The following is a 27984-nucleotide window of genomic DNA, read 5'->3' on the forward strand; positions in this document are numbered from 1 at the left end:
TCTGATTTGTTTGCAGGATCTTCTTTTTCTGTGATCATTTGACATCAATGCAGAATTCCATTGGCATTGACTGCAACGTAAGCTTCAAATTGTGCAGTCTTGATTGAGTGGAAGCCCTAGTTATAATGTCTTGATTATTTCTCCTTCTTAAGTCATCTGGGAAAAAAGAAGACCTGCATTTATCACATTAAAAAAAAAGCAATCATCTGGTTGTCAAAAAGTAGTTAGAGGGTCTGCTTTTGGTGATGAATAGATTAGCCTGAGTTTTGGAGAGTTGCCCAACGGCTACTGCTTGACGCAAACCCGGAGCACTTTGACTTTTTTTCAGTGAATGACACGTGGGCCACACAAATCTCATTTGCTGATGTTCCCTCATTTCCTCAGAAGCATGCTAGAACATAAGAATTAACTATGAGCTTTATGCCACATAACCTACAAATTAGACTTCTGCTCACAGTCTCACTGAAGTCTGGTTAAGATAAGTTATTGAAGGGTTTGTATACAACCATTTGTAGATACAGGAAGTATTGTTGATGCCTGAAAGGAACTATTTAGTTTATTCCTGTGCACTAACCAAAGTACTTCTTTCCCTTTTTTTTAACGAGATAGCTGGACATCCTTTTCCACCGTCTTTAATTTCGACACTGACATTCATCCAAGTGCCGTCGCTCAGAGCATTGCCATAGAGAAGTGGAACTTAAAGTTCTTCGAAAATCTGAAACAGTGAGTAGAACTAGCTTCAAGTTTTGGGACATTTCCAGAAATAAATATATTTTTTAAACATTATGTTCTTGTCTTTAAAATGAATTGACTTGAGTAGACTTGAGTATTAGAATATATGCCAGTGTTTCAGAGTGAAAAGTGAAAATCTCAGAAAATATTCCATAATTCATTAGATGTTTGTGAAAGGGAGCTTGGTTTAAAAAAAGTCTACCACTTATAAGTTTTCCTGCATTCAAAATTCAGTTCATTCTAACCTAAGCGGCTGTTTGAGACTGTAAAAAAATCAATCTGTTACAGGCATGTAGACTATAAACATTACATATTTATTAGGTTCTTTACATCCCTGTATAAAGATAATGGAGTCTATTCTTCCAGACTCTAGTGGTGACTACGGTGTAGACCCTAATACATAGGAGCAGAATCAGGCCTTTCGGCCATGAAGTCAGCTTTGCCATTCAGTCATGGCTGAGTATTTTCCTTTTTAACCCCAATATCCTGCCTCCTTCACATACCCCCTGACACCTTTACTAATCAAAAAATATCAGCCTCAGCTTTAAACACCGCCTTTGTGCAGTCTCTTTTCCATTAACTATATGTGATCTGCTGACTGACATTTCTAACCTCCTGGTTGTGCTTTTTCTGCCCCTGGGTTTGTTTTTCTTTTTGCTAACTAACTATGTTCTGAACTGTCCCATCCTTTGGCATTTCACTTTAATTACCAATCGACCTTGTTTCCTCTCATACATTCACATGTCCCGAGCTATCTCTTATCCGTTACTTTTTTCCTAATTGCTCTCAATGTTCTATTAAATTCAGTGCCATTTGAAATCCTTCACTGATCCTACTGTTGTCAGTTGTTCTGAGTGATCCCTTGTTAAGACATTTCTTGTTGATTTAATATTCTGTTTTGAGAATCCTGCTGTTTCAACATCTTCCCTGCAGATTTATTTAATGTTTTGTCCTAGATCATGTACATAGTGTTTCACTCATCCTGTCCCTGATTTATACCCTTCTCCTCTGTATATTTCCTGCTGGAGAATATTGTTCGGGATTGCTTTTGTTTCATTTGACAATCCTGGACTGCATCTCATCTCAACCACATTAGCAGAGTGATACTAAAATAGAAAATGTCAGGAACCCTAACAGGTGTTCTGTTGGGTCACTGTTAGGTCCACTACCGTTCACGTTATATGTTAGTAATCTGGTTGTTGGAAGTGATGGCTTTGTGGACAAGTTTGTACAAAGATAGGTGGAGGGACAGGTAGTACTTAGGAAGCAGGAAGTCTAAAGAAGGACTGAACAGGTTAGGAGAATTGGCAATGAAATGACAGATGGAAAGCAGTGTAGGGGAGTGTATGGTAAAGTACTTTGATCGAAGGAATAAAGACATAGATTATTTTCCAATCAGGGAGTGTATTCTGACATCGGAAGTGCAAAGGGAGTTGGGAGTCCTGGTGCAATATTCCCTGCAAGTCAACTTGCGGGTTGAGGAAGGCAAATGGGAGTGTTGGCACTCAGTTCTAGAGAACTAGAATATAAAAGAAGGATGTAACGTTGAGGCTTTGTAAGGCATTGGGCAGGTCACACTTAGGGTATTGTGAGCAGCTTTAGGCCCCATATTTAAGAAAGGATGTGCTGGCATTGGAGAGAGTCCAGAGCAGGGTTATAAGACTGGTCTTGGGAATGGATCTGTTAATGTTTGAGGAGCGTTTGATGGCTCTGGACCTGTACTCGCTGGAGGGGGGAGCTCATTGAAACCGATTGAATATTGAAAAGCTTATATAGAGTGGATGTGGAGGGGATTTTTCCAATAGTGATATAGTCTAAGACCAGAAGGCACAGCCTCAAAATAGCTGAGAATCTTTTTAGAATAAAGATGAATTTTTTAGCTGGGGGTGTGTGGTAGTGAATCTGTTGAATTCATTGCCACATACAACTGTGCTGTCCAAGCTATTGGGTTTACTTAAAGTGGAAGTTGAAAGGTTATTGATTAGAATGGGCATCAAAGGTTATGGAGAGAAGGCAGAAGAGTGGGGCTAAGAGGGAAAATATATCAGACATAATTGAATAGCGGTGCTGACTCAATGTGTCAAATGGCCTAACTCAGGTCCGATGTCTTGTAGTCTAAATACACCGGATATCAAATGAAAACACAGAGTTAATATTTCAGTTCAACTGCTTCATCAGAAGTAGAACAAAGGGAATTCAAATTAATATTAAATGTGGGTGGAATGGTTAGTTTAATGGGAATATCTCTGATTGGATGGGTTGAGGAGCCCAAATGATCCAAATATTTATCAAACCCAAACAGAGAGAAGACAGATAAGGGACATGCTAGCCTGTAAAATGTACGTCAACCAGTTGCTGAAACCAGAAACTGAAAAAGAAACCAACTGACAGGCTGTTGAAAGCTTGAGACAGAATGTTGAGATGTTTTAGAATGCTAAGCTATTTGAGCTATAAGGCAAGATCTGGATGGTCTGTTGAACTAGATTCACCATGTCACAAGCTGAGGCTAGCCCCCAGCCATGATACACAGGGACCTTAAGCCACACAATCTCATGCCATCCCCCATACAGTAGTCTGTTGAAATATAAAGCCACACAGGCATACTTACCAAATCAAGCGCAGCCAATTCATTGTTGCAGGAGTGCCAGCAGAGGACAGGGATTTATGTCGCACACCCCACAGCATCACAGAACCTGAATGGTTATCTGAGACTGAGAAAGAGAAATCGAAGAGTGCAATAGTTCAAATTTATTGTCTTAGGCATACAAACCCAGGATATACTGCAATTACCATGAAAATTAGCTTTATACAGCAGCTGCACAGGACATTCAAAACATGATGCACTTAAATACACACGAGCACAATCTAACTTAAATTATACATGAAGCCCCCAGTACTTGGGTCGTGCTGTCTTCTCACTGCTGTCATCAGGAAGAAGGTATAGGAACCTCTGGACTCAGACCACCAATTTCAGGAATAGTATTATCCCTCAACCATCAGGCTCTTGAAACAAAGGGGATAACTTCACTCAACATCAATTACCCCATCATTGAAATACTTCCGCAACCTAGGGACTCACTTTCAAGGACTCTTCATCTCATATTCTCGATATTTATTTCTTTTTGTATTTGCATTGTTTATTATCTTTTGCACACTTGGTTTGTAACCAATTGGTATGGTCTTTCATTGATTCTATTATGGTAATTGGATTTAGAAACATAGAAAACCTACAGCACAATACAGGCCCTTCGGCCCATAAAGCTGTGCCAAACATGTCCTTAATTTAGAAATTACTTAACGTTACTCATAGCCCTCCTATTTTTCTGAGATCCATGTACCTGTCCAGGAGTCTCTTAAAAGACCCTATCGTATCCGCCTCCACCACCGTCGCCAGCAGCCCATTCCACACACTCACCACTCTCTGCGTTTAAAAAAAAACTTGCCCCTGACATCTCTTCTGTACCTACTTTCAAGCACCTTAAAACTGTGCCCTCTCATGCTAGCCATTCCAGCCCTGGGGAAAAAGCCTCTGACTATCCACATGATCAATGCTTCTCATTATCTTGTACACCTTTATCAGGTCACCTCTCGTCCTCCGTCACTCCAGGGGAAAAAAGGCCGAGTTCACTCAACCTATTCTCATAAGGCATGCTCCCCAATCAAGGCAACATCCTTGTAAATGAATTGAGTATCTGGCAAAAAAATTACTTTCAGATTTGTATATGGTGACATATGTACTTTGATAATAAATTTTCTTTGAACAATAAAATTGACAGAAGTAAGCATAACAGTATTAGTGCAAATTGAGGGATTTATGGGCTGAGTTAGAAGTTGGATTTTTTTATGTCGGGTCAAGAACCAGGTGGCAGTGGGGGAGAAGCTGTTGTTGAACACTCTGCAGGTTTGCAGTAAGAAGGATGTCCATGTGTTTGGTTCTAGCCCAAGTTTTTTTCTGATCCTCTGTTTTCTCTGGACCTGTTACAAGACAATTCTGCTTGCCTTGTACAAAATGATACTTAATATTAAACCAAGTACTAGTAGGTAGAAAGATCATTGTTTCATTTGAGTTTCTTGTGGGTTATAATGCCCAGAAATAATGATTGTTTCAGTCTGTTCTTGGCTGTGATACAGGGAAGCTATTGCGCTTGAATTCTTGTGCAGATTACTCAATTTTTGAGAAAGTTAACCACTTTGTGCTCTCAGTTGTATAATCCTTCTGTTGAATGATGAGTTTAACTTTTGGATCATAATTTTTTTCTTCATGAAATGTTAATTATTTTTGCAGATAATGCAAAGCAAATGTTCCAGCTACCATGCATAAACAAATACTTTCGTTGTTGCTTATTCAAGAAACTAATTTTTCTGAAAAAAGTAAAACAAAGACAATGTTCTCTCACATGCAGTCTACAGTGGAAGCTTGGGGGGAAGGAATGAGTGAGCAACAGGCCTTTTGTTTTAAGGCACACCTTAGCTGAGTGTGTTCTGCTGCTTGTTCTTCTGGGCCTTGGAGTGAGATAGCGGGCAATACCTGGACTTCCTTGTTAAGATGCAGGACTAGCAAGTTTTTTGCAAATTCAAGTACCTTTTTCATCACTCTGATGCTCTGCCTAGGCCAGGAGTTGAGCATGGAGTGCTGTATTATCAAGCTGTGTAGGAATAAAGTGGGTTAGATCCTCCATTCTCCTTACATTCTATGCACGAGTCTCAACTGAACTGCAACCTTGGAGTTATCATGCAGAGGTGGTGAGCTTCTGAGCATTTTGCAAGAACCCATACTCTCCTCATTATATCTGAGGAGATAAGAAGTATTGTCATTCATTCCTCATGACAATGCTGATTATCTCCTCTGCTGTTGGTCAGTTCCAGCAATTAGGCCATCTAATATGGGGACTGCTGAGTTACATCCAATCTTTCCTCTTTGTTCAGGTTTACAATTCTGACCCACTATATTGTCTGAGCTCAGTAGTTGACCTAAAAAGGTGACATCCATTTTTAAGGACCATTCCCACCTGCCCACCCCGGACATGCCCTCATTACTACAATTAGAGGACATATCAGAGCCTGAAGACTCATACTCAATATTTTAAGTTCAGCTTCTTCCTCTCCACCATCAGTTTTCTGAATGGATAATCAATACTCGAACACTATTTCACTACTTTTTTCCTCTCTTTTTGAACTATTTATTTAATTTTCTTCTAAATATATATTGCTCATTGCAGCATATTGTATATTTTAAGTATTGCACTCTACTGTTGCTGCAAAGCAACACATTTTAAGTATTTGCCAGTGATAATAAACCTGGTTCTGATTCAAGAACATCTCCATTTTGCATAATGAAGTGGGTAAATTCTTGTTGGGATGTCCTTTATGGTCTCGGGCTATATTCTCAGAGTGGGCGTTGGATGGAGCACTTGGTGTTTGTGTGCTTGGGCTCTATGTACAGCCATATTGAGCAACCCACTGAGGTTCTTCCATCTTGAGGAAGGACATTCTAGCTATTGAGGGAGTGCAGCGTAGGTTCATGAGGTTAATTCGCAGGATGGAGGGACTGTCATTTTGAAAGACTGGAGTGACTGGGGTTGTATACACTGGAATTTAGAAGGATGAGAGGGGATCTGATTGAAACATATAAGATTATTAAGGGATTGGACACGCTAGAGGCAGGAAACATGTTCCCACTGATGTTGGGGGCGTCCAGAACCAGAGGCCACAGTTTAAGAATAAGGGGTAGACAATTTAGAATGGAGTTGAGGAAAAACTTTTTCACACAGAGTGTTGTGGTTCTGTGGAATGCTCTGCCTCAGAAGGCAGTGGAGGCCAATTCTCTGGATTCTTTCAAGAAAGAGTTAGATAGAGCTCTTAAAGATAGCGGAGTGAAGGCATATGGGGAGAAGGCAGGAAGAGGGTACTGATTGTGGATGATCAGCCATGATCACAGTGAATGATGGCGCTGGCTCAAAGGGCTGAATGGCCTACTCCTGCACCTATTGTCTATTGTCTATTGTTCTGTTCAGGGAGAGTGCATTTGTGGCAATGCTGTTCCCTACTTTGTCCGGAATGTTGCACAGAATGTCATTGTGAGCCTATTCTACCTTCACCTTCCTATTGTGGACTGCAATGTTCCGACAAGAACTGTCCTTTGTTATTCAAATAACAAGCCATGGGTGACAAAGGACATTAAGGACATCCTGAAAGCTTAAAAAGAGGGTGTTTAGAGATGGAAATAGGGAGGAGCTGAGGGCAATACAGAGGGACCTGAAAGCCAGGATCAGGGAGGCTAAAGACAGGTACAGGAGGAAGCTTGAGTGGAAACTCCAGCAGAACAACATGAGAGAGATCTGGAGGGGGATGAGGACCATCACTGGGTTCCGGCAAACTAGCAACAGAGGAGCTGAGGGCAGTGTGGACAGGGCCAATGAACTTAACCTGTTCTTTAACAGATTTGACATTGTGACCCCTGCCCATCCCACACATGAGCTATCTGTTGTCGGCCCCCAACCAACACATATTCCACTCTCCCCTCCTACCCCTCCTCACAGTCCCCCACCCTGCTCTCATGACTATACCCCTTCCCCACACAAAACCACCATGGTGGGCTTCACAGCTCTACAGGTGAGAAGACAGCTGAAACATCTCAACCCCAGCAAGGCTGCAGGACCGGATGGTGTCAGTACCAGGGTGCTCAAAGCTTGTGCCCCTCAGCTGTGTGGAGTACTTCACCATGTCTTCAACCTGAGCCTGAGGCTCCAGAGGGTTCCTGTATTGTGGAAGATGTCCTGCCTCGTCCCTGTACCGAGACGCCGTGCCCCAGCGGCCTCAATGACTACAGATCGGTGGCCTTGACCTCCCACATCATGGAGTCCCTGGAGAGACTTGTTCTGGAGCTGCTCCGGCCTATGGTCAGGCCACACTTAGATCCCCTCCAGTTCGCCTACCAGCCCCGACTAGGAGTTGAGGATGCCATCGTCTTCCTGCTGAACCGTGTCTATGCCCACCTGAACAAGCCAGCGAGCACTGTGAGGGTCACGTTTTTTTGACTTCTCCAGTGCATTCAACACCATCCGCCCTGCTCTGCTGGGGGAGAAGCTGACAGTGATGCAGGTGGATGCTTCCCTGGTATCATGGATTATTGATTACCTGACTGGCAGACCACAGTACATGTGCTTGCAACACTGTGTGTCTGACAGTGTGATCAGCAGCACTGGGGCTCCACAGGGGACTGTCTTGTCTCCCTTTCTCTTCACCATTTACACCTCGGACTTCAGCTACTGCACAGAGTCTTGTCATCTTCAGAAGTTTTCGGATGACTCTGCCATAGTTGGATGCATCAGCAAGGGAGATGAGGCTGAGTACAGGGCTACGGTAGGAAACTTTGTCACATGGTGTGAGCAGAATTATCTGCAGCTTAATGTGAAAAAGACTAAGGAGCTGGTGGTAGACCTGAGGGGAGCTAAGGTACCGGTGACCCCTGTTTCCATCCAGGGGGTCAGTGTGGACATAGTGGAAGATTACAGATACCTGGGGATATGAATTGACAATAAACTGGACTGGTCAAAGAACACTGAGGCTGTCTACAAGAAGGGTCAGAGCCGTCTCTATTTCCTGAGGAGACTGAGGTCCTTTCACATCTGCCGGACGATGCTGAGGATGTTCTACGAGTCTGTGGTGGCCAGTGCTATCATGTTTGCTGTTGTGTGCTGGGGCAGCAGGCTGAGGGTGGCAGACACCAACAGAATCAACAAACTCATTCGTAAGACCAGTGATGTTGTGGGGATGGAACTGGACTCTCTGATGGTGGTGTCTGAAAAGAGGATGCTGTCTAAGTTGCATGCCATCTTGGTCAATGTCTCCCATCCACTACATAATGTACTGGGTGGGCACAGGAGTACGTTCAGCCAGAGACTCATTCCACCGAGATGCAGCACTGAGCGTCATTGGAAGTCATTCCTGCCTGTGGCCATCAAACTTTACAACTCCTCCCTTGGAGGGTCAGACATCTTGAGCCAATAGGCTGGTCCTGGATTTATTTCATAATTTACTGGCATAATTCACATATTACTATTTAACTATTTATGGTTCTATTACTATTTATTATTTATGGAGCAACTGTAACGAAAACCAATTTCCCCTGGGATTAATAAAGGATGACTATGACTATGACTAACAATGAAACCTGTGTTGTTTTTTAATTGGGAGGACTGAACTTTACATGGGCACATAGTAGAACATTGTGCATACCTCAGCCCATATTGCAAAATTCCAGCCTTTTCTGGTAAGGTAATATCCAACTCATTCAACCAGCTTCTGTTGCGCCTTGGCAGTTCGCTCATCCACTGCCCCAAACCAGCTCTTTCAGGCTGTTGGTCACTTACAGAAAAAAGTTCTTTTACCTTTTACTAAGGAATATGACGTCCATTCTGTTCTTGATGTATCATGGCTCCCAGAGTCAATTCAAAACAGTCCCAAATGTCTGTGAGCATGCAGGATGAGTTCTGCAGTGAAAAACAGAGACATCATCTTTGTAAACATGAGGAAATCTGCAGATGCTGGAAATTCAAGCAACACACATCAAAGTTGCTGGTGAATGCAGCAGGCCAGGCAGAACCTCTAGGAAGAGGTACAGTCGGCATTTCGGACGGAGACCCTTCATCAGGACTAACTGAAAGAAGAGCTAGTAAGAGATTTGAAAGTAGGAGGGAGAGGGGGAGACCCAAAATGATAGGAGAAGACAGGAGGGGGAGGGATGGAGCCAAGAGCTGGACAGTTCATTGGCAAAAGGGATATGAGAGGATCATGGGACAGGAGGCCTAGGGAGAAAGAAAAGGTTGGAGGAACTCAGGTTGGAGGAACAACACCTTATATTCTGTCTGGGTAGCCTCCAACCTGACGGCATGAATATTGACTTCTCAAACTTCCGCTAATTTCCCACCTCCCCCTCGTACCCCATCCGTTATTTATTTATATACACACATTCTTTTTCTTTCTCTCCTTTTTCTCCCTCTGTCCCTCTCACTATACCCCTTGCCCATCCTCTGGGTTTTCCCCCCCTCCCCCTTTTCCTTCTCCCTAGGCCTCCTGTCCCATGATCCTCTCATATCCCTTTTGCCAATCAACTGTCCGGCTCTTGGCTCCATCCCTCCCCCTCCTGTCTTCTCCTATCATTTTGGATTTCCCCCTCCCCCTCCCACTTTCAAATCTCTTAGTAGCTTTTCTTTCAGTTAGTCCTGACGAAGGGTCTCAGCCCGAAAAGTTGACTGTACCTCTTCCTAGAGACACTGTCTGGCCTGCTGCATTCACCAGCAACTTTCATGTGTGTTGCTTGACATCATCTATGTATGGGAAGATCATAACTAGAGTGCCTCAATTGTTGGATCATCAGCCTGGTGGACATATCATTTTTGATGGAAAAGGACCATATGGTAACAGAATAAGAATGGGATGGGAGGGCAGTTCTGCATGACCCCAGATCTAGTGGAATTCCAGCTCTACGTTGACGAGGGCTGTAGAGCAGTCCAATACATTTTTTGAATTATCTCCCCAAACCCAAGGGGAAATCTAGCCTTGTGTGTGAGGTATTCTGTGGAGGGTTTCACCTTTTCAAGATGAGTGAAACTAGTTCTCACAGACTGGCTGGCCTATAGAAATTGTTTTCTTGGAGAGCAGCCATTGGAGAGATGGGTTACCAGCTGTGAACTTGTAGCAATGATGTAGGAAAGAATATTGTCGTCAAAGTTTTGAATTGGAATGGCTAAAAAGTTCAGATTTGCCTATCCTCGATCACAGTCGGTACTGGTGATCACATATTTTTTTCCATTGGCTTTGCCATGCTGCCTGCTGGAAATGTATTTCTAAGTAATTTTAGTAGATCCAGACATTTTGGGCTGAGCCTCTCCACCAAGACCCTTCATCCACCAATTTGTGTGTTACTCAAATAATCAATAAATCACCAGGGAACAATTGCTCTGTTTTTGTTTGCATGCACATGTACGGAGATGTACATTGTACAAATTCACGCTCACTTTGTATATGGTTGTCAATTCCTTGTATTTTAATTTGGAATTTCCAGTTGCTAACACTACATTGGCTTTGATAACAGTGCTGCAGTAACTTGTGTGAAGCCTAACTTTTTTTATTAAAAGAGTTTGGCTCACGTTGAAGTCTGAGCCTTGCGATTAAGACAAAAAAAATCTTCTACATATTTCACCACTGTTGATGCTGAATGCTTTGCAATCCTGAGTAATTTGTTTGTCTTTGTTTCAGATTCGATGGACAGCAAATACACTATGAGCAATGGGGTCAGTACATTGGAGAAATTGAAATTGAAGGATATGAAAGAAAGGAACTACTTCTCCGTGGACTTAGAGACCATTCTTATGGTAATGAAAATTTCATCTTCTAACTCTGTTGATGGACAGATTTTGGCCAGTTTTATCAACTGTCCATTTTTTTTTTAAGAATCAGAATCGGTTTATTATCACCGGCATGTGTCATGAAATTTGTTAACTTAGCAGCAGCGGTTCAATGCAATACATAATATCGAAGAAGAGGAAAAAATATAGAATAATAATAATAAAATAAATAAGTAAATCAATTACAGTTCACATATATTGAATAGATTAAAAATTGTGCAAAAGAAACAGAAATAAGATGTATTTAAAGAGTGAGGTAGTGTTCACGGGTTCAATGTCCATTTAAGAATCAGATGGCAGAGGGGAAGAAGACGTTCCTGAAATGCTGAGTGTGTGCCTTCAGGCTTCTGTACCTCCTACCTGATGGTAACAGTGAGAAAAGGGCCTGCCCTGGCTGCTGGAGGTCCTTAATAATGGAGGCTGCCTTTCTGAAACACTGCGCCTTGAGGATATCCTGGGTACTTTGTAAGCTAGTATCCAAGATGGAGCCAATTAAATTTACAACCCTCTGCGGCTTCTTTTGGTCCTGTGCAGTAGCCCCCCCGCCCCCCACCTCATACCAAAGAGTGATGCAGCCTGTCAGAATGTTCTCCACAATACATCTATAGAATTTTTTGAATATATTTGTTGACATGCCAAATCTCTTCAAACTGCTAATGAAGTATTGTCGCTGTCTTGCCTTCTTTATAACTGCATCAATATGTTGGGACCAGGTTAGGTCCTCAGAGACCTTGACACCTAGGAACTTGAAACTGCTCACTCTCTCCACTTCTGATCCCTCTATGAGGATTGGTGTGTGTTCCTTCGTCTTACCCTTCCTGAAGTCCACAATCAGCTCTTTCGTCTTACTCACGTTGAGTGCAAGGTTGTTGCTGCAGCACCACTCCATTAGTTGGCATATCTCGCTCCTGTACGCCCTCTCATCTCCATCTGAGTTTTTACCAACAATGGTTGTATCATCAGCAAATTAATAAATGGTATTTGAGCTACATTATGAGATGGTACTTGAGATGGTATTTGATGTCCAATCAATTCTCAGCAATTTTTCAACATGACTTGTTGTTAATATAAAAATGTGTATACATCATTATCTACATTTCTTAATATAATGCACCTTGATTCTGCTCTGTCTTATTACACAAGATCAATTTTCAGCAGTTTGGAGATTGCTGTGATTATGAATGGAATCAACATGGTGGATTGGTGGTGTGACCTAGATACACTGCAGTTCTGATCACCTCATAAGAGCAAATCACAAACAAGAGAAAATCTGCAGATGCTGGAAATCCCAGCAACACCAAAAAGTACTGGAGAAACTCAGCAGGCCAGGGAGCATCTGTCGAAAAGAGTACAGTCGACGTTTCGGACTGAGACACTTCAGCAGGTCTGGAGAAAGGAAGATGAGGAGTAGAGTTAAAAGGCAGGGGGAGGGGAGAGAGAAACACAAGGTGATGGGTGAAACTGGGAGGGGGAGGGGTGAAGTAAAGAGCTGGGAAATGAATTGGTGAAAGAGATACTGGGCTGGAGAAGGGGGAATTTGATAGGAGAGGACAGAAGGCGATGGAAGAAAGAAAAGGGGGGAGGAGCACCAGAGGAAGGTGATAGGAGGCAAGGAGATAAGGTGAGAGAGGGAGAGGGAAAAGAGGATGTGGAATGGTGATGTGGGGGGGCATTACTAGAATTTTGAGAAAATCAATGCTCATGCCATCAGGTTGTAGGACACCCAGACGGAATATAAGGTGTTGTTCCTTCAACCTGAGTGTTGGCTCATTGCAACAGACCATTCATTATATGTGATTGCAAGATTGGCAAGTATATACAACTTAGCATATAGACTGTCCTTTTGTACTTTGGAAGAAGATTAAAACAGTATTTCTGTATCACAGTGCTTCACTAGGTGCAAGAAGAGAATGCCGTCCCTCTTTAAAATCAGTCGTCAAATATATTGCACATTTCTCCCCATTGTTGCATACAGTATAATGAAAGGTGTGGGAGGTAGAAGGGGAAAATACTTCATAAAATTATAGCTGTTTCCCATGAAATTTAATTGTGAACTTACAATGAAGTTACCATAGCATTATGATAAATTGGTTTAAATCATTCGAGTAACTCCATGCTTATATTAAAATAGAAAATATTGGAAACACTTAACAGCGTTTGTGGAGAAAAATCAAGTTGATCGTATTTCACCAGAAATAGGAAAGGGAGGCAAAGGAGAAGGGATGGAGAGAAGAAATGACTGAGATCAAGAGACTGAATGATGCAAGTGCTGGCATGAGAAAAGGAACCCATCGTCTGGGATTCCCACCATTCAGATTATGCTGTCTTCTCACTGCTGCGATCGGGTAGTCTCACATCACCAGGTTCAGGAACAGTTATAACCTTCAACCATCAGGCTTCTGAACAGGTGTGGATAACTTCACAAGTATGAGAAAATCTGCAGATGCTGGGAACGCAGATTCAATTCAGATGAAGGGTCTCGGCCTGAAACACCAGCTCTTTACTCTTTTCCATTGGCGCTGCCTGGACTGTTGAGTTCCTCCAGCATTTTTTTTTCACTCACCCCAACTCTGAACTGATTCCACAACCTATGGACTCATTTTCAAAGACTCTACAACTCATGTTCTCAGATTGAATGGTAGTTTTTTTTAAAATTCTATTTTTACAGATTAGTTGTTTGTCAGGTTGTGTGTAGTTTATCATTGACTCTATTGTGTTACTCTGTTAGTCTGACTGAATGCCTGCGAGAAAATGAATCTCAGGGTAGTATCTGGTGACACATATGTAGTTTGATAATAAATTTACTTTGAAATTTGAACATCGAGCTTAGAGAGGGTGGTGAAAGCCTGTTAATTGCAAATCTTCCATCATGTGATTCAAAACGCTTTCACAGAGAATTCCTTTTTTCATCTCTCTTCTGCACAGCACAATGTTTGCCTGTTTTCTCATATTTCTGGGTCTTGATGAAAGGTTGTTGACCTGAGGCATTAATTCTGTTGTCAGCCTTCTATAGGTATTGCCTAACCTGCTGAGCTTGTTCAACATTCCATGTTTAGATTTCAGATTTACAAAGTCTATTTTTTTTAAACTTTCAAGCTGATAAACACTGGTTGCTGAAATAAAGTGGTACCTCCATGTCCAGTTTGTTCATGTTGAAAAACTATCAGGTGGTTTTTCAGGTGTGTAATGTAGGTCCACCAGGGTAAAAGGGTAGTCAGGGGAGCAGTGATATCATTTCATGTGCAATACAAAATCAGTGTCACTGTAAAATTCTACCATGCAAGGGTAATTTGAACTGATGCATGTTTCAAATACCGGTCTGGATGCTCCAGACTTTCTTAAAATGTTTGCCTTTGCCTAGTCAGAAGTCCCTGTCCAGAACAGCTATACTTCAGAATCATAAATTTGTATGGCACAGAAGTGAGCCTTTTGAGACCGTCCTTTTTCCCAGGATGGGGGGGGGGGGAATGATTGCAGCTGACCGATCCACTTCTCTGCCAATATCAGAGAACATCTGTTGTAGGTGAGTGGAGAAAAGTTTAAGGGAGATCTTGGTTAGGTTGTTTTATACAAAAAATAATGGGTGCTTGGAATGCAGTGCCTAGGGTGGGGGTGTAGGTGGATACAATAGGGCCATTTAAAAGAACCTTGGGTAGGCACGTGGATGTAAGAATATTGGAGGGTTATGAGCTGAGTAGGGGTAAGGATTTAAATAGATTGTGGAGTAGGTTTGTCTTAGACACGTATATATAGCTGGCTGTAGTAATTTTATGTATTGCCTTGTAGTTCTACCACACAAAAAACAAATTTCATGACATTTGTGAGTGATGTAATCTCTATTGTGGACTGGAAAAGGATGGGGAGGGGAATCATGGTTGGAAAAAGAGGGAAGGCAGAGGGGAAGGAGCAGGAAGCAGCAGAGAGACATTCTGTGATGATCAATAAGCCAATTGTTTGAAATCAAATGACCTTGTCTGGTGTCCCAGTGCTGTATATGTCCGTAACTGCAGCATGCCCTGACCCTGGCATTCCTTCTCTGCCACCTGTCCCACACCCCTCCCACGGTGCTGCACCCTCCCATTCTCAACAATCTTTGCTCATCAAAGACGAGAGAATCTGCAGCTCATGGAAATCCAAGGAAACACACACAAAATGCTGAAGGAACTCAGCAGACCAGGCAATGTCTAGTGACCCCTGTTTCCAACCAGGGGGTCAGTGTGGACATGGTGGAGGATTACAAATACCTGGGGATACGAATTGACAGTAAACTGGACTGGTCAAAGAACACTGAGGCTGTCTACAAGAAGGGTCAAAGCCGTCTCTATTTTCTGAGGAGACTGAAGTCCTTTAACATCTGCCGGACGATGCTGAGGATGTTCTACGAGTCTGTGGTGGCCAGTGCGATCATGTTTGCTGTTGTGTGCTGGGGCAGCAGGCTGAGGGTAGCAGACACCAACAGACTCAACAAACTCATTCATAAGGCCAGTGATGTTGTGGGGATGGAACTGGACTCTCTGACGGTGGTGTCTGAAAAGAGGATGCTGTCCAAGTTGCATGTCATTTTGGTCAATGTCTCCCATCCACTGCATAATGTACTGGTTGGGCACAGGAGTACATTCGGCCAGAGACTCATTCCACCGAGATGCAACACTGAGTGTCATAGGAAGTCATTCCTGCCTGTGGCCATCAAACTTTACAACTCCTCCCTTGGAGGGTCGGACACTCTGAGCCGATAGGCTGGTCCTGGACTTATTTCCTGGCATAATTTACATATTACTATTTAATTATTTATGGTAATGAAAACCAATTTCCCTCGGGATCAATAATGTATGACTATGACTAAAAGAGTCAATAGTTGATGTTTCAGACCAAGATGAGGGGTCTTTGCCCAAAACATTGATTGTTTACTCTTTTCCATAGATGCTACCTGGCCTGCTGAGTTCCTCCAGCATTTTGTGTGTGACACTTTGTTCCAGCCAGGTTTACAAACTTGCTATCCACTTCACGTTAACAAATGCAGTATTGTGTAAAAATCTTAGTCACCCTAGCTATATTACAGTATATACCTAAGACCTTTGCACAGTACTGTAGGTGCTTTGTTTTCACCCCACTTCCCAAAGTTGTTCAATAGGGAGATTAATTGGCCCCTATAAATTGGCCCTAGTGTGTAGGTGAGTGGAAGCTAAAGGGCCACACTGTGCTGTACTGTTCTATGAATCTCTTCTGCATCTTTCTAAAATTGACAATTCTTTCCTGCAGTGACTAGAAATCTTCCCCTCAGTGGCATTATTATTTAAGTTAATACAAATCTTCAAACAGCTGTGGACAGGGAATTAATCTTTAGTCCTGCCAATTGTGTTATGTAGTTGTGAATTCTTATGCTTTAGTGTTAACTACCTTGTTATCTCTTTGGAGAAGGAATAAGCTAGATCACAGACCTAACTGTTGATGATGCTCTGGGTAGAGTATTCATGTGTATAATTTACAAAATTATACAATAGATTCTATTTATTTTAATAATTTGATTTCATTGCAGGCATCAGGAATTGGGCGGATCTGTATCGATATATTATAATTTTTGCACATTTTGAGGTAATTAATCTAATATTTTTCAACAAATCTTGGAAATATTTAAAGAATCATGTGATCTATTGAGAATGGAAATTATTCAGATGTAACCGGGTGACCGTCAGATCTTATTCAGTATCGTTAAAAGTGTACTTAGGCATTCATCTAGGTGATGCTAGAATAGTTGTCTGTGGCTTTAAGGGAGATGGTGATGTCATTCTGCACGCGCGGGATAGTGGGGAGACCATTTTGCTTTTTGCTGAAGACGTGGTAAGGCGTTGGAATCTGGTTTCTCCCAGAGTGTGCTGGTGAGGAAAGATTTCCACGAGTGAAGAAATCAACTCTGGATAGCATGGCTTATACCAAGTTCCTCACCATCCAAGTAGGATTGCCACTACCGTATTTGTACCGTATTAGTACCGTATTAGTTCTGGTATTTTTTATACTGCATATGCAATTCTGTTCATACACAAGGGTGTGGATCGAAGTTAAACTGAGATTGTAATAGCAAGAACTAGTTGTAGATTCGTTCGTTTTGTTTCGTGACCCTCTTCTGGCACTTAAACATCAAAAACCGATAAAGGAATTAAAACCTGAAAAAGTTTTTGTTGTCCTGAGTGTGTACTTTTCCCCAGGCTACAAAATCTGGTACCAGGAGTGGGGCTAATTCCAAGCCAGTTTAGAGGGTCTCTGATTGTGATATGCAGTATAATACACAATACCTAATACGGTAGTGGTGAAGACAGGACCGCGTTCCGGTCCGGCGGAAGGAGAGAGCTCCTGTTGCCTCATGGAAAGCGTGCTGGAGCCTCTGGAACGGGCTGGGACGTCAGCGACTGACGTCAGGACGCAGAGCGGTGATGGGGACCCAGGGAACTGTGGGCCGTGAAGCCAGCGCATTTGCAGCAAAGGACAGCAGCAGCTCCCTTTTACAGGCTTGTGTGAAGTTTAAAGATTTGAGGTTTTACTATGTCGCACTCAGAGGACACACCAGTTGAACTTGATTTGAATGAACAAATTAGTGAATTGCGTAGTAGGTATGATGAAGCCAAGGCAACCATAGATAAATTAAGCAAAAGATCCTATGTATATGTCCCAAGGGAAAGACACATTGTTCCATTTACGGGGGATGTTGAGAAAGATGGGAGGTCTGTTGATGATTTTATTGAAGAAGTACAACGTGCACTTCATGGTAGAAATCAGTCTGACCAGGATCAGTATGACTTTGTTATGTCCCTGCTCAGGGTGCAGCCTTAGAGGAAGCACATATGCGCAGTGATGCTGGGGAAGACCGCGCTGATGCTTGTTCACCTACCTCAGGGAAGCTTTCAGAGACAAGCGTAGTGCACCCCAGATGTGGCATAGCTTCTACAGTTGCAAACAGTGTGAGGGTGAAGATGTAAGAGTTTTCACATGCCCTAGCCCAAGCTCTTAACTTGCTACTGAAGCACTCCCCTGATGCCGTGACCAATAAGATGGCGGTGCTAAGAGATCAATTTATAGAGGGGATCAGGGATCCTTCCCTCAGAAGGGAGCTCCACAGATTCGTGCGGGGCCACCATGAGTCCTCGATGATAGAAGTGAGGGAGGAGGCTCGTCTGTGACTCGTAGAAGAGCTCCTGGGAAATACAAGGTTTGGAAAGTCAAAGTGTAGCAGTGGCCAGGCACAGTGCTTGACTATTAAAGCTCAGGAATCTGAGTTTGTCACACTAGATGACGTCCTTACAGTGGTCGCAGAGCAGGGCAAAGCCCTTTGTGAATTGACTCAAGCAGTGAAAGATCTCACTGTACAGAGGGATTTTACACACGCTACAAGCAGCAGATGTAACTTACAGCCTAGGTTCACAGAAGATGGGCAGCCAATATGTTTCAAGTGTCAGATGGGAGGGCATTTGGCCAAGAATTGCCCACAGAAGTGAGGTGCAAGGGAAGTGGAGTCTGCATCCTCCTGCCCTCAAGAGGTTGGGAGTTGGGCAATTTGGCGGAACCTCATAGATACAGATAATGTACAGCGATCCTGTGACCAGTCGCTGCAACATGCTGTAGGGACATGTCCATTTGTGGAGCTTGAAATATCAGGTGTCGCTGTCCATTGTCTGTTGGACACAGGTAGTCAGGTAAGCACCCTAACCGAGCAGTTCTTTCGAGAACACTTGAATGGAGAGGATGAGGGTATGTTGTCCACTGCTGGCTGACTTAGGCTTGCAGCTGGAAACGGTCTTGATATCCCTTACCTTGGGATTCTAGAGCTAGAGGTTCAAGCAAGGGCATGAAGATACCCAGTCGTGGTTTTCTAGTAGTCAGGGATCCTGTTACAATCGAACCCCCTGTCCCATGTATTGTAGGCATGTACATTATCAGCCAGTGTAAGCAACTTGTCTACGCAGCGCTTGACTTCGATGTCCAGTATCGTCCGGGTCAGAGCAATACCGTGGCTGATGCATTCTCTAGGCAGCCATTTGCAGGGGAGCCTGAGCCTGCTTCAGAGGATGCGGAGTTTGATGGGGCTGTGGCGATCTGTAGTTTGATCAATCGTGGCACTGCCCGTGACTCGGCACTGGTTACCGCTGGTCTTAACAGCTGTAGGGTTAAGCAAATTCGAGCCTGGGAAGCTGGTACTGGTGAGGTAAGTGGTCCGACGCAAGGGAACACTCCAACCCTCCCAGGTTATTCTAATGGAGACTTGCGTACTTTTCAGCAGCAGGACCCTGTGTTAGGTGTCCTAGGAGACTTATGGGATCAGAAAAGGAAGCTGAGTGGCCAGGAGCGTAAAACTCTGCCTAAACCTGTTTTGTCTCTGTTAAGGCACTGGGACAGTATCAGGGAGCGTAAAGAGTTACTGTGTAGGGTAGTTGAGGATGAGAAGCTTGGGGAGTGTTACCAGCTTCTGGTACCTAACAGCTTGAGGAGCAAAGTGTTATGTACATGACTCTATGGGCCATCAAGGCATAGAAAGTACTCTGCAGTCATTGAGAAACTGATGTTTTTGGGTGGGTGTACACGAGGGTGGCACGGTGGGTCAAAAACTGTCCACGTTGTATACTAACTAAGATGCCGCAGCCGAGGATCTGCCCCCCCCCCCACCCCATGAAGTCATTTCTGGCTTCTAGGCCGCTTGAAGTTGTAGCGGTAGATTTCATTGTGTTGGAGCCGGCAACTGACGGGCGTGAGAATGTCTTAGTGGTCACAGACGTTTTCACTAAGTTCACCCAAGCATTTCCGACTCGGCATCAAAAGGCAGACACCACAGCAAGAGTGCTCTTGAGGGAATGGTTCATGAAGTACCGTGTCCCTGAGAGATTGCATTCTGACCAGGGCCGTAACTTTGAAAGTGAGGTCGTAGCTGAGCTTTAGAAGCTATACCGGGTAAAGAACCGCCATACCACACCTCATCATCCTACTGGCAACGCGCAGTGCGAGCATTTCAACAGGACAATGCATGATTTGTTACGTACATTGCCTCCAGAAAAGAAGCGCAGACGGCCAGAACATTTACCCGAGTTGGTGTATGCAAATAATGCGACATCTCACGCTGCCACCAGGTATTCACCTTACTGTCTGTTGTTTGGGGTGGATTCCCACTTGCCCGTGGATACTCTGTTGGGGCAAGAACAGACGGTGGACCGGAAACATGACTGGCTAGTCTCAGTTCAGTTCTCTTTAGGGAAGCAGTTAAGGAGGTTAAAAGTACCCTTGTAGTGAGCGAGTAATCGAGGATAATTACTTGAATGCAGGGGAGAATGTAACCGGGTGACCATCGGATCTTAGAATAGTTGTCTGTGCCTTTAAGGGAGACGGTGCTGTCATTCCGCACGCACAGGATAGTGGGGAGACCATTTTATTTTCTGCTGAAGATGTGATAAGGCATTGGATTCTGGTTTCTCCCAGAGTGTGCTGGGCATGGTGAGGAAAGATTTCCACGAGTGAAGAAATCAACGCTGGGTAGTGTGGCTTATACCAAGTTCCTCACCATCCAAGTAGGATTGCCACTACCGTATTTGTACTGTATTAGTACCGTATTAGTTCTGGTATTTTTTATACTGCATAATCAATTCTGTTCATACAGAAGGGTGTGGATCGTAAGTTAAACTGAGATTGTAACGGCAAGAACTGGTTGTAGATTAGTTCGTTTTGTTTCGCGACCCTCTTCTGGCACTTAAACATCGAAAACCGATAAAGGAATTAAAACCCAAAAATGTCTTTGATGTCCTGAGAGGGTACTTTTTCCCAGGTTACACATAGGCTAATTGATTGATTTATTGATCTGGGGTAATCAGTTTGCATTTCATCACAGCAGCTGGGGATTTTAAATTTAGGTAATGAATTGCATTTGAAATGTTACAAAAATTGACTGCCAGTCTTGGTGACCAGGGAACTGCTGGATGAAAACAAGAGATTCTGCAGATGCCAGAAGTCCAGAGCAACACACACAAAATGTTTGAGGAACTCAGTAACAAAAATACCACACCTGCTCATTAAGTGACAGAAATGCTACCCCTGCCCATTCACCTCCTCCCTTACCTCCATTTTCATTTTTAAACCTTTTTTATTAATTATTATTGAAAATCAACAACAAAGAAAAATACATCAAGATAATCAAGACAACATATCCATATGTAGAATAAGAGTTAAACCATCAACCAAACTGACAAATATAGCAATAATAAAAAAAAACAAAATGTTAAAGCTATTTTTTTGGAAAAAAGAAAGAAAAAAGAACCCCTACTAACTAAAACAAAAAAACCCCTAATAACAAAAAAAACGGGGAAAAAACCCATTTGGAGCACAAACCCGGAGCTTTACGCCATACAAGCTTGCATAAAAAAAGGCATCATTCCCCCAACCAAATCCATATACCCAAGCATCAGAAAAGGACCATCTTAATTAACTCAAATCAAATGACAATAACGGGCAAAAGACCCCCAAAGTCAAATCTAGGATCAAAAGTTCGGCTTCTAATTTTTTCCAAACTAAAACATAACATCACCTGAGAGAACCATTGTATCAAAGTGGGAGTAGAGGCATCTTTCCGTTTTAATAAAACAGCCCTTCTAGCCAATAATGTGACAAATGCAATTGCGTGTTGGTCTGATATAGAAATACCGTGAATATATTGAGGAATTATACCAAACAAAATTGTCAATTTATTAGGTTGTAAATTGATTTTTAAAGCTTTAGAAATTGTAGAAAAAATAGATTTCCAAAACTGGTTCAATACAGAACATGGCCAAAACAAAATGCGTCAGTGTAGCTGTCTCAGTTTTACATCTATCACACTGACTATTTGCATTAGGAAATATTTTAGACAATCTCTCCTTTGTTAAATAATAACGATGTACAATTTTAAATTGAATTAGAGAATGACTGGCACAGATCGACGAGGAGTTGACCAACTTCAAAATTTGCAACCAATCCTTTGTTATCAAGGTCATGTTAAGCTCTCTTTCCCAATCTTGCTTAATCTTAAGTAAAGGATAGTTATCCTGTTGTAATAGTAAATTATAAATTTTCCCAATAGAACTTTTCACCAAAGGGTTCATTTTTAAAATAATGTCTAACAGGTCAGAGTCTTGCATATATGGAAAATTACTTAAATATTCTTGTAAGAAATGTCTGACCTGAAGATATTGCAAAAAATGTGAATATGAGAGAGAATATTTAGTTACTAATTTCTCAAAGGACATCAATCGGCCTTCTTGAAACAGATCCATAAAGGAAAAAATTCCTCTATTCCTCCAAAGAGAAAAGGTAGGATCACTAAGTTAAGGTTTAAATAAACAGTTTCGATAAATTAAACTAAGGAGGTTAAATTTTTTAAGATTAAAAAACTTACGAAACTGGTACCAGATTCGTAATGACAGCTTAATCAGAGGATTTATATTTAAAATAGAAATTTTGGCTAATTGTACAGGTAAAGGAGCTCCTAATAATGAAGTTAAATGAAATTGTTTCACAATTTTCAATTCCAGATCAACCCATGGTGGTCGTTCCTTTTTATCGGTCCAATATAACCAAGAACACGCATAACGTATATTAACCATCCAATAATACATTCTTAAATTAGGCAAAGTAAGACCTCCATCCTTTTTTAATTTTTGTAAATGACATTTTCCAATTCTTGGTCTTTATTATTCCAAACAAAAGATGAAATAATAGAGTCAACCTGATCAAAAAACTTCTTAGTTAGAAAAATAGGACTATTTTGAAATACATATAAAAATTTTGGTAAAATAATCATTTTAACTGAGTGAATTCGACTGACTAACGAAACTGTAAGTGGATTCCATCTAGAAAAAACCTCCTTCATAAAATCCACTAAGGGAACTAAGTTAGCTCTATAAAGGTCTCCATAATTTTTAGTGATGATAATATCTAAATATTTAAAAGAATCTGTAACTTTAAAAGGAATGTCATCATATGTAGAAGCAGAATCATTTAAAGGAAATAATTCACTTTTATGCAGGTTTAATTTATATCCTGAAAACAATCCAAATTCATTTAATAATTTCAATAAACTAGGAATAGATTCTTCAGGATTCGAAACATAAACCAAAAGATCATCCGCATAAAGGGAGATCTTATGAATAGTCCCATTTATAGAAATTCCTTGAATATTTTTAGCTTCACGAACTGCAATAGCCAAAGGTTCCAACATTAAATTAAATAACAAAGGGCTTAACGGACATCCTTGTCTCGTACCCCGCGAAAGTCGGAAAAAGGGGGATCTACTGTTATTAGTAATAACAGTGGCAATAGGGCTTTTATATATCAATCTAATCCATTTATTGAAATTAGTACCAAAGCTAAATTTCTCTAAAACTTTAAATAGATATTTCCATTCAACTCTATCAAATGCCTTTTCAGCATCTAGAGAAACAACACATTGGGGAGTCTTAGAGAGGGATGAGTATATAATATTTAACAATCTCTGAGTGTTAGAAAAAGAATAACGCCTTTTATAAAACCTGTTTGATCCTGAGAAATAATTTTAGCTAGTATATTCTCCATTCAATTAGCCATTATTTTTGAAAGAATTTTAGCATCCACATTTAATAATGAAATAGGTCTAGATGAAGCACAATCAGTAGGGTCTTTATCTTTCTTAAGAATCAAAGAAATAGAAGCTTCATAAAATGTAGAAGTTAACTCTCCTAGCAGAAAAGAATCTTTAAGCATTTCCAACATATAAGGAGTAAGCAAATCTTCAAATTTTTTATAAAATTCTACAGAAAGACCAACCAATCCAGGAGCTTTACCAGGTTGCATTGAAAGAATAGCTTTCTGAATTTCTCTTTCAGTAAAAGGAGCATCAAGAATTTGCTGATCTTCAACAGATATTCTAGGAAAATCAATCTTTTGTAAAAAGACATACATATTAGAAGGGTCAGCTGGAAACTGAGATTTATAGAGATCACTGTAATAGTCTTGAAAAATTTTATTAATATCTTCATAATTACAAGCTAAACTACCATCTCTGTTACGAATTTTTAAAATTTGTCTTTTAGCTCTATCTGCTTTAAGTTGAGATGCTAATAGCTTGTTACTTTTATCTCCAAACACATAAAATGGACTTTTTTAATTTAAGCAAATTTCTTTCAATAGGATAAGTTAATAGTAAATTACATTGTGATTGAAGTTCAACCCTTTGTTTAAATAAATCAACATTAGGAGAAACTGCATAAGTGTTATCCAGGTCTTTAATTTGTTTTGAAATTCTATCTAACTCTATTTTTGTCTGTTTCTTGAGTTTCGCCAAATAGGATATTATCTGACCTCGCAAATATGCTTTAAGTGTATCGCATATAATAAATTTCGAGACATCTCCTGTATTATTAAGAAGAAAGAAATCTTTTATCTGAATCTCCATAAACTTAACAAAGTCCGAACTTTGTAATAAATTTTCTGGAAAGCGCCAAGGCAAATTTACATTACTAACATCATTTAACTCAAAGGTTAAGCTTAAAGGCGCATGATCCGATACAGCAATAGCATCATATTCACATTTCTGGACTTCGGACAAAAATCAGAAATCAGCTATAAAATAATCAATTCTCGAATATTTATTATGAACATGTGAATAAAAAGAATAATCTCTATCATTTGGACGTAAATTTCTCTAGATTTCTATCAAGCCATAATCAATTAAAAAGGAATTAATAATTGTTGCCGAATGACTCGGAAGCTGCTGATTGGTTGAACTCTTGTCAATCAAAGGGTTTAAACAACAGCCATGTACATTGCAACTAATAACGTTTATCTGTTTAAGTACCATTGAATATTATTCTTAAACATGGCAATACATGCATACCATCGCGGGCTAATCAAAGATGGCGGTGATGAGTATAACCAAATAGAAAACACGCATACTCCGGAACTCCATAATGAGAAAAAATACAGGAAATGTGTGTGAAAAAAATAAAATCCCACGATAAACCCCCAAATGCAAAAGTACCCCCAAACCTCCCACCATCCCCAAAGATAGAAATCTGGCAAAGGAGAAAAAAGGCCGGAACGCATCCCCAAGAAGTAAAGGACGGAACTCCGCGTGCCACTCAATTTAAATAATGATTTAAAAGTTTTTACTCTCAATTCCCCTCTCCCCCTTACAAAGAACATACGTAACCTTAAGATAAGAAAGCCCAGCAAAGAAGAAAAAAATGTTTATACTTAATCATTGAAAATAAACTAGGGAATGGAAAAAGAAGTCTCCAAAGATGCCAAAGCAATACTATTAGCCCAAACAGTTTAATCTCTAAAGAGAGAAAAGCAGCGCCATTATTCTTTAACTTACTACCCTATTTAACAAAAGAACTGAAGCTAATTATCTATTACTAAACACTCCATAATATAAGAAAAAAGTCTATATAAACTGTAAGCAAGCTATCACTTAATAAAGAAAAAGGAAGATAGAAACAGATAACCAAACCAGTTAACAATCTATCCGCTATATTAATTCACTCCATATACTAAACAGACCTTAAAAAAAAGTCATTCTTTAGTCAAACCAAGAAGATCACCTCTTCTTTAAGTAATCCATCAATCAAAGGATATCTTCAGCATACCAAAATCTTCAAAGCCTGTTTTCTTTCAGAAAATTTTTCAGCAACTCTAATATCCTTCATACATCAGCCGATTCCACAATGGAGTTGACAAAATCCGATGCCGCTTGGGGATCCAAGAAGACACGAGGAGTAGAATCTTTAGGAAATAATTTTAATTTCACTGGAAATCTCAGAGATGGAAAAAGTCTTTTTTCATGTGCGATCTTCAGGACAGATATGTATTTGATCTGTTGTTCTATAACTTCCCGTGGATAATCTTCATAAAAACAGATCTAGGAACCGTTAGATTTAAAAACTTTCTGTTTTCTTGCACATTTTATGATTTAGTCTTTAACTTTAAAGCGAAGAAAGTTGACTAAAATTGGTCGAGCTCTATCTGACGAAATGAAAATTCTGTGAGCTCTTTCAATATCGGGAGGCTGAGATAGAATATCCAGAAACAGAATTTGAAACAAATTGTCAAAATAATCCAATAAACTCCCATTCTCAGAGCCTTCTCTAAGACCCACAATTTAAATGTTATTTCTGCGCAATTTTGCTTCTAAATCAACAATTTTGCGTTCAGCCTGTTCCAAGCGGGTTGAAATATCCACAATCTGACGTTTCAATTCTTTAAACTCAGTATTCAAGGATACAATATTTTCCTCAGTAGTCTGTAAACTCTGTCGGAATGACTTCAACTCAGAAGTGTTATTGTCCATTTTGTTGTCAAGACCCATCAACACATGTTCCAAACGCTCAGCCCAGACAGGCATATCTTCTGATTTTTCTTTTGAAGTTTTTCCCTTTCTATTGCTGGGTTCAAAAAGCTGTTTTCCACTTCTTAAAGGATACGGCATAATGACCACTATTTCCCTCCAAGATCCAAAAAATAAAAGTTAAACAATTCAAAGTTTAGACTGGGGAAAAGGAGGAATTAAAGGCAGTTTCAAAATTTATGTGTTACTCCATTGAGCTGCAGGTGGAAGTCCCTCCCTTACCTCCATTCATGGGCCCAAACAGTGCTTCAGGTGAGACAACAATTTCACCTGCAAATCTGTTGGGGGTTATCTATTATATTGGATGCTCCCGATGTGGCATCCTCTGCATTGGTGATACCTGATGCAAACTGAGGTCTGTTTTGTCGAGTACTTCCACTCCATCTACCAAAAGCAGAATTTCCTGGTGGCCAACCATTTTCATTCATATCCCCAATCGCATTCCAAAATGTGAGTCCATAGCATCATCTTTTGCCACGCTGAAGCCACTCTTGGGGTGGAGGAGCAACACCTCATATGCCTCGTAGGTAACTTCCAACTTCATGGCATGAATATCTACTTCTCCTTCTGGAAACTATTTTTCCATCCTCATTTCCTCTTCTTCTATTTCCCCCACTCTGGCCTCTTGTCCTCGTCTGCCTGTCACCTCCTGGTGCACCTCCTTCTTCCCTTTCTCCAAAGGTCCACTCTCCTCTCCTATCAGATTCCTTTTCCTCCAACCGTTTCCAACACCTGGCTTCATCTAACTTCTAACTATCCCCATTCCCCTCCCCCAGCTTTTTCTATTCTGGCATCTCCCCTCTTCCTTTTCAGTACTGAAGAAGGGTCTCAGCCTGAAACATTGACTGTTTATTCATTTCCATAGATGCTGCCTGACCTGCTGAATTCCGCCACCATTTTGTGTGTCTTGTTGATAATCTTAATTTGTATTGGCAATGTGTTAGGGATTTCGCTGTAGATATTTCTTTCATGGTTTATACATGACAAATTGACAGTATTTCATATTGTAAGTTAATGCCAAGCAATTAAGACTTTTAATCAGTAAAGGCATGTCTAAAAGATTATTATTTTTGTTATTTCATTAAATTAGTTCAGAAAGAAGAAACATAAATCCATAATGAAAACTGGCGGAATAAACTATCTCCAGTACATTTTGCAACACAGAATGATTCAACTTAGTTGAATCATTGTGTTACAAAATTGCAGGAGATTGAGATATTTGTTACCTAAATGACATACAATTTCATCAATTAAACTTTGAGGTGTATGGTCAATATTATGTAATGACATTTGCTTTCATTTTTAGTTACCTTTGTTGGTAGGCTCCTCCAAATGTTCATTTTATTTGTACTTGAAGTGAATATTTTGGTTCTTTCTGGGAACATGGGTTTTGCTGCCAAGTTCACCATTTATCTTCCATCCCTTGTTGTCCTTGAGAAACAGTGGGGACTTGGA

At 40.9% G+C, this 27984-nt stretch overlaps 1 protein-coding gene and 1 long non-coding RNA gene across 7 annotated transcripts in view; one reads left to right on the forward strand and one right to left on the reverse strand.

Annotated features, from left to right (window-relative positions):
• The window catches only part of LOC134356311 (uncharacterized phosphotransferase YvkC-like), a 233257-nt gene that overhangs the window by 45288 nt on the left and 159985 nt on the right, over positions 1-27984 (forward strand). For all 6 annotated transcript variants that reach the window (XM_063067179.1, XM_063067180.1, XM_063067181.1 and 3 more), the window contains 3 exons: positions 610-723; positions 10993-11108; positions 16678-16733. In XM_063067179.1, coding sequence (XP_062923249.1) covers positions 610-723; positions 10993-11108; positions 16678-16733 — 286 coding nt within the window. The remainder of the gene's footprint in view (positions 1-609; positions 724-10992; positions 11109-16677; positions 16734-27984) is intronic.
• LOC134356312 (uncharacterized) lies at positions 11-27941 on the reverse strand. The gene is made up of 4 exons (XR_010020328.1): positions 27840-27941; positions 9123-9224; positions 3341-3443; positions 11-156 (listed from the first exon to the last, which is right to left on the reverse strand). It is a non-coding gene; the product is annotated as an uncharacterized LOC134356312 (long non-coding RNA).

Source organism: Mobula hypostoma, chromosome 14 (genome assembly GCF_963921235.1).
Source record: "Mobula hypostoma chromosome 14, sMobHyp1.1, whole genome shotgun sequence".
Lineage (NCBI taxonomy): Eukaryota > Metazoa > Chordata > Chondrichthyes > Myliobatiformes > Myliobatidae > Mobula > Mobula hypostoma.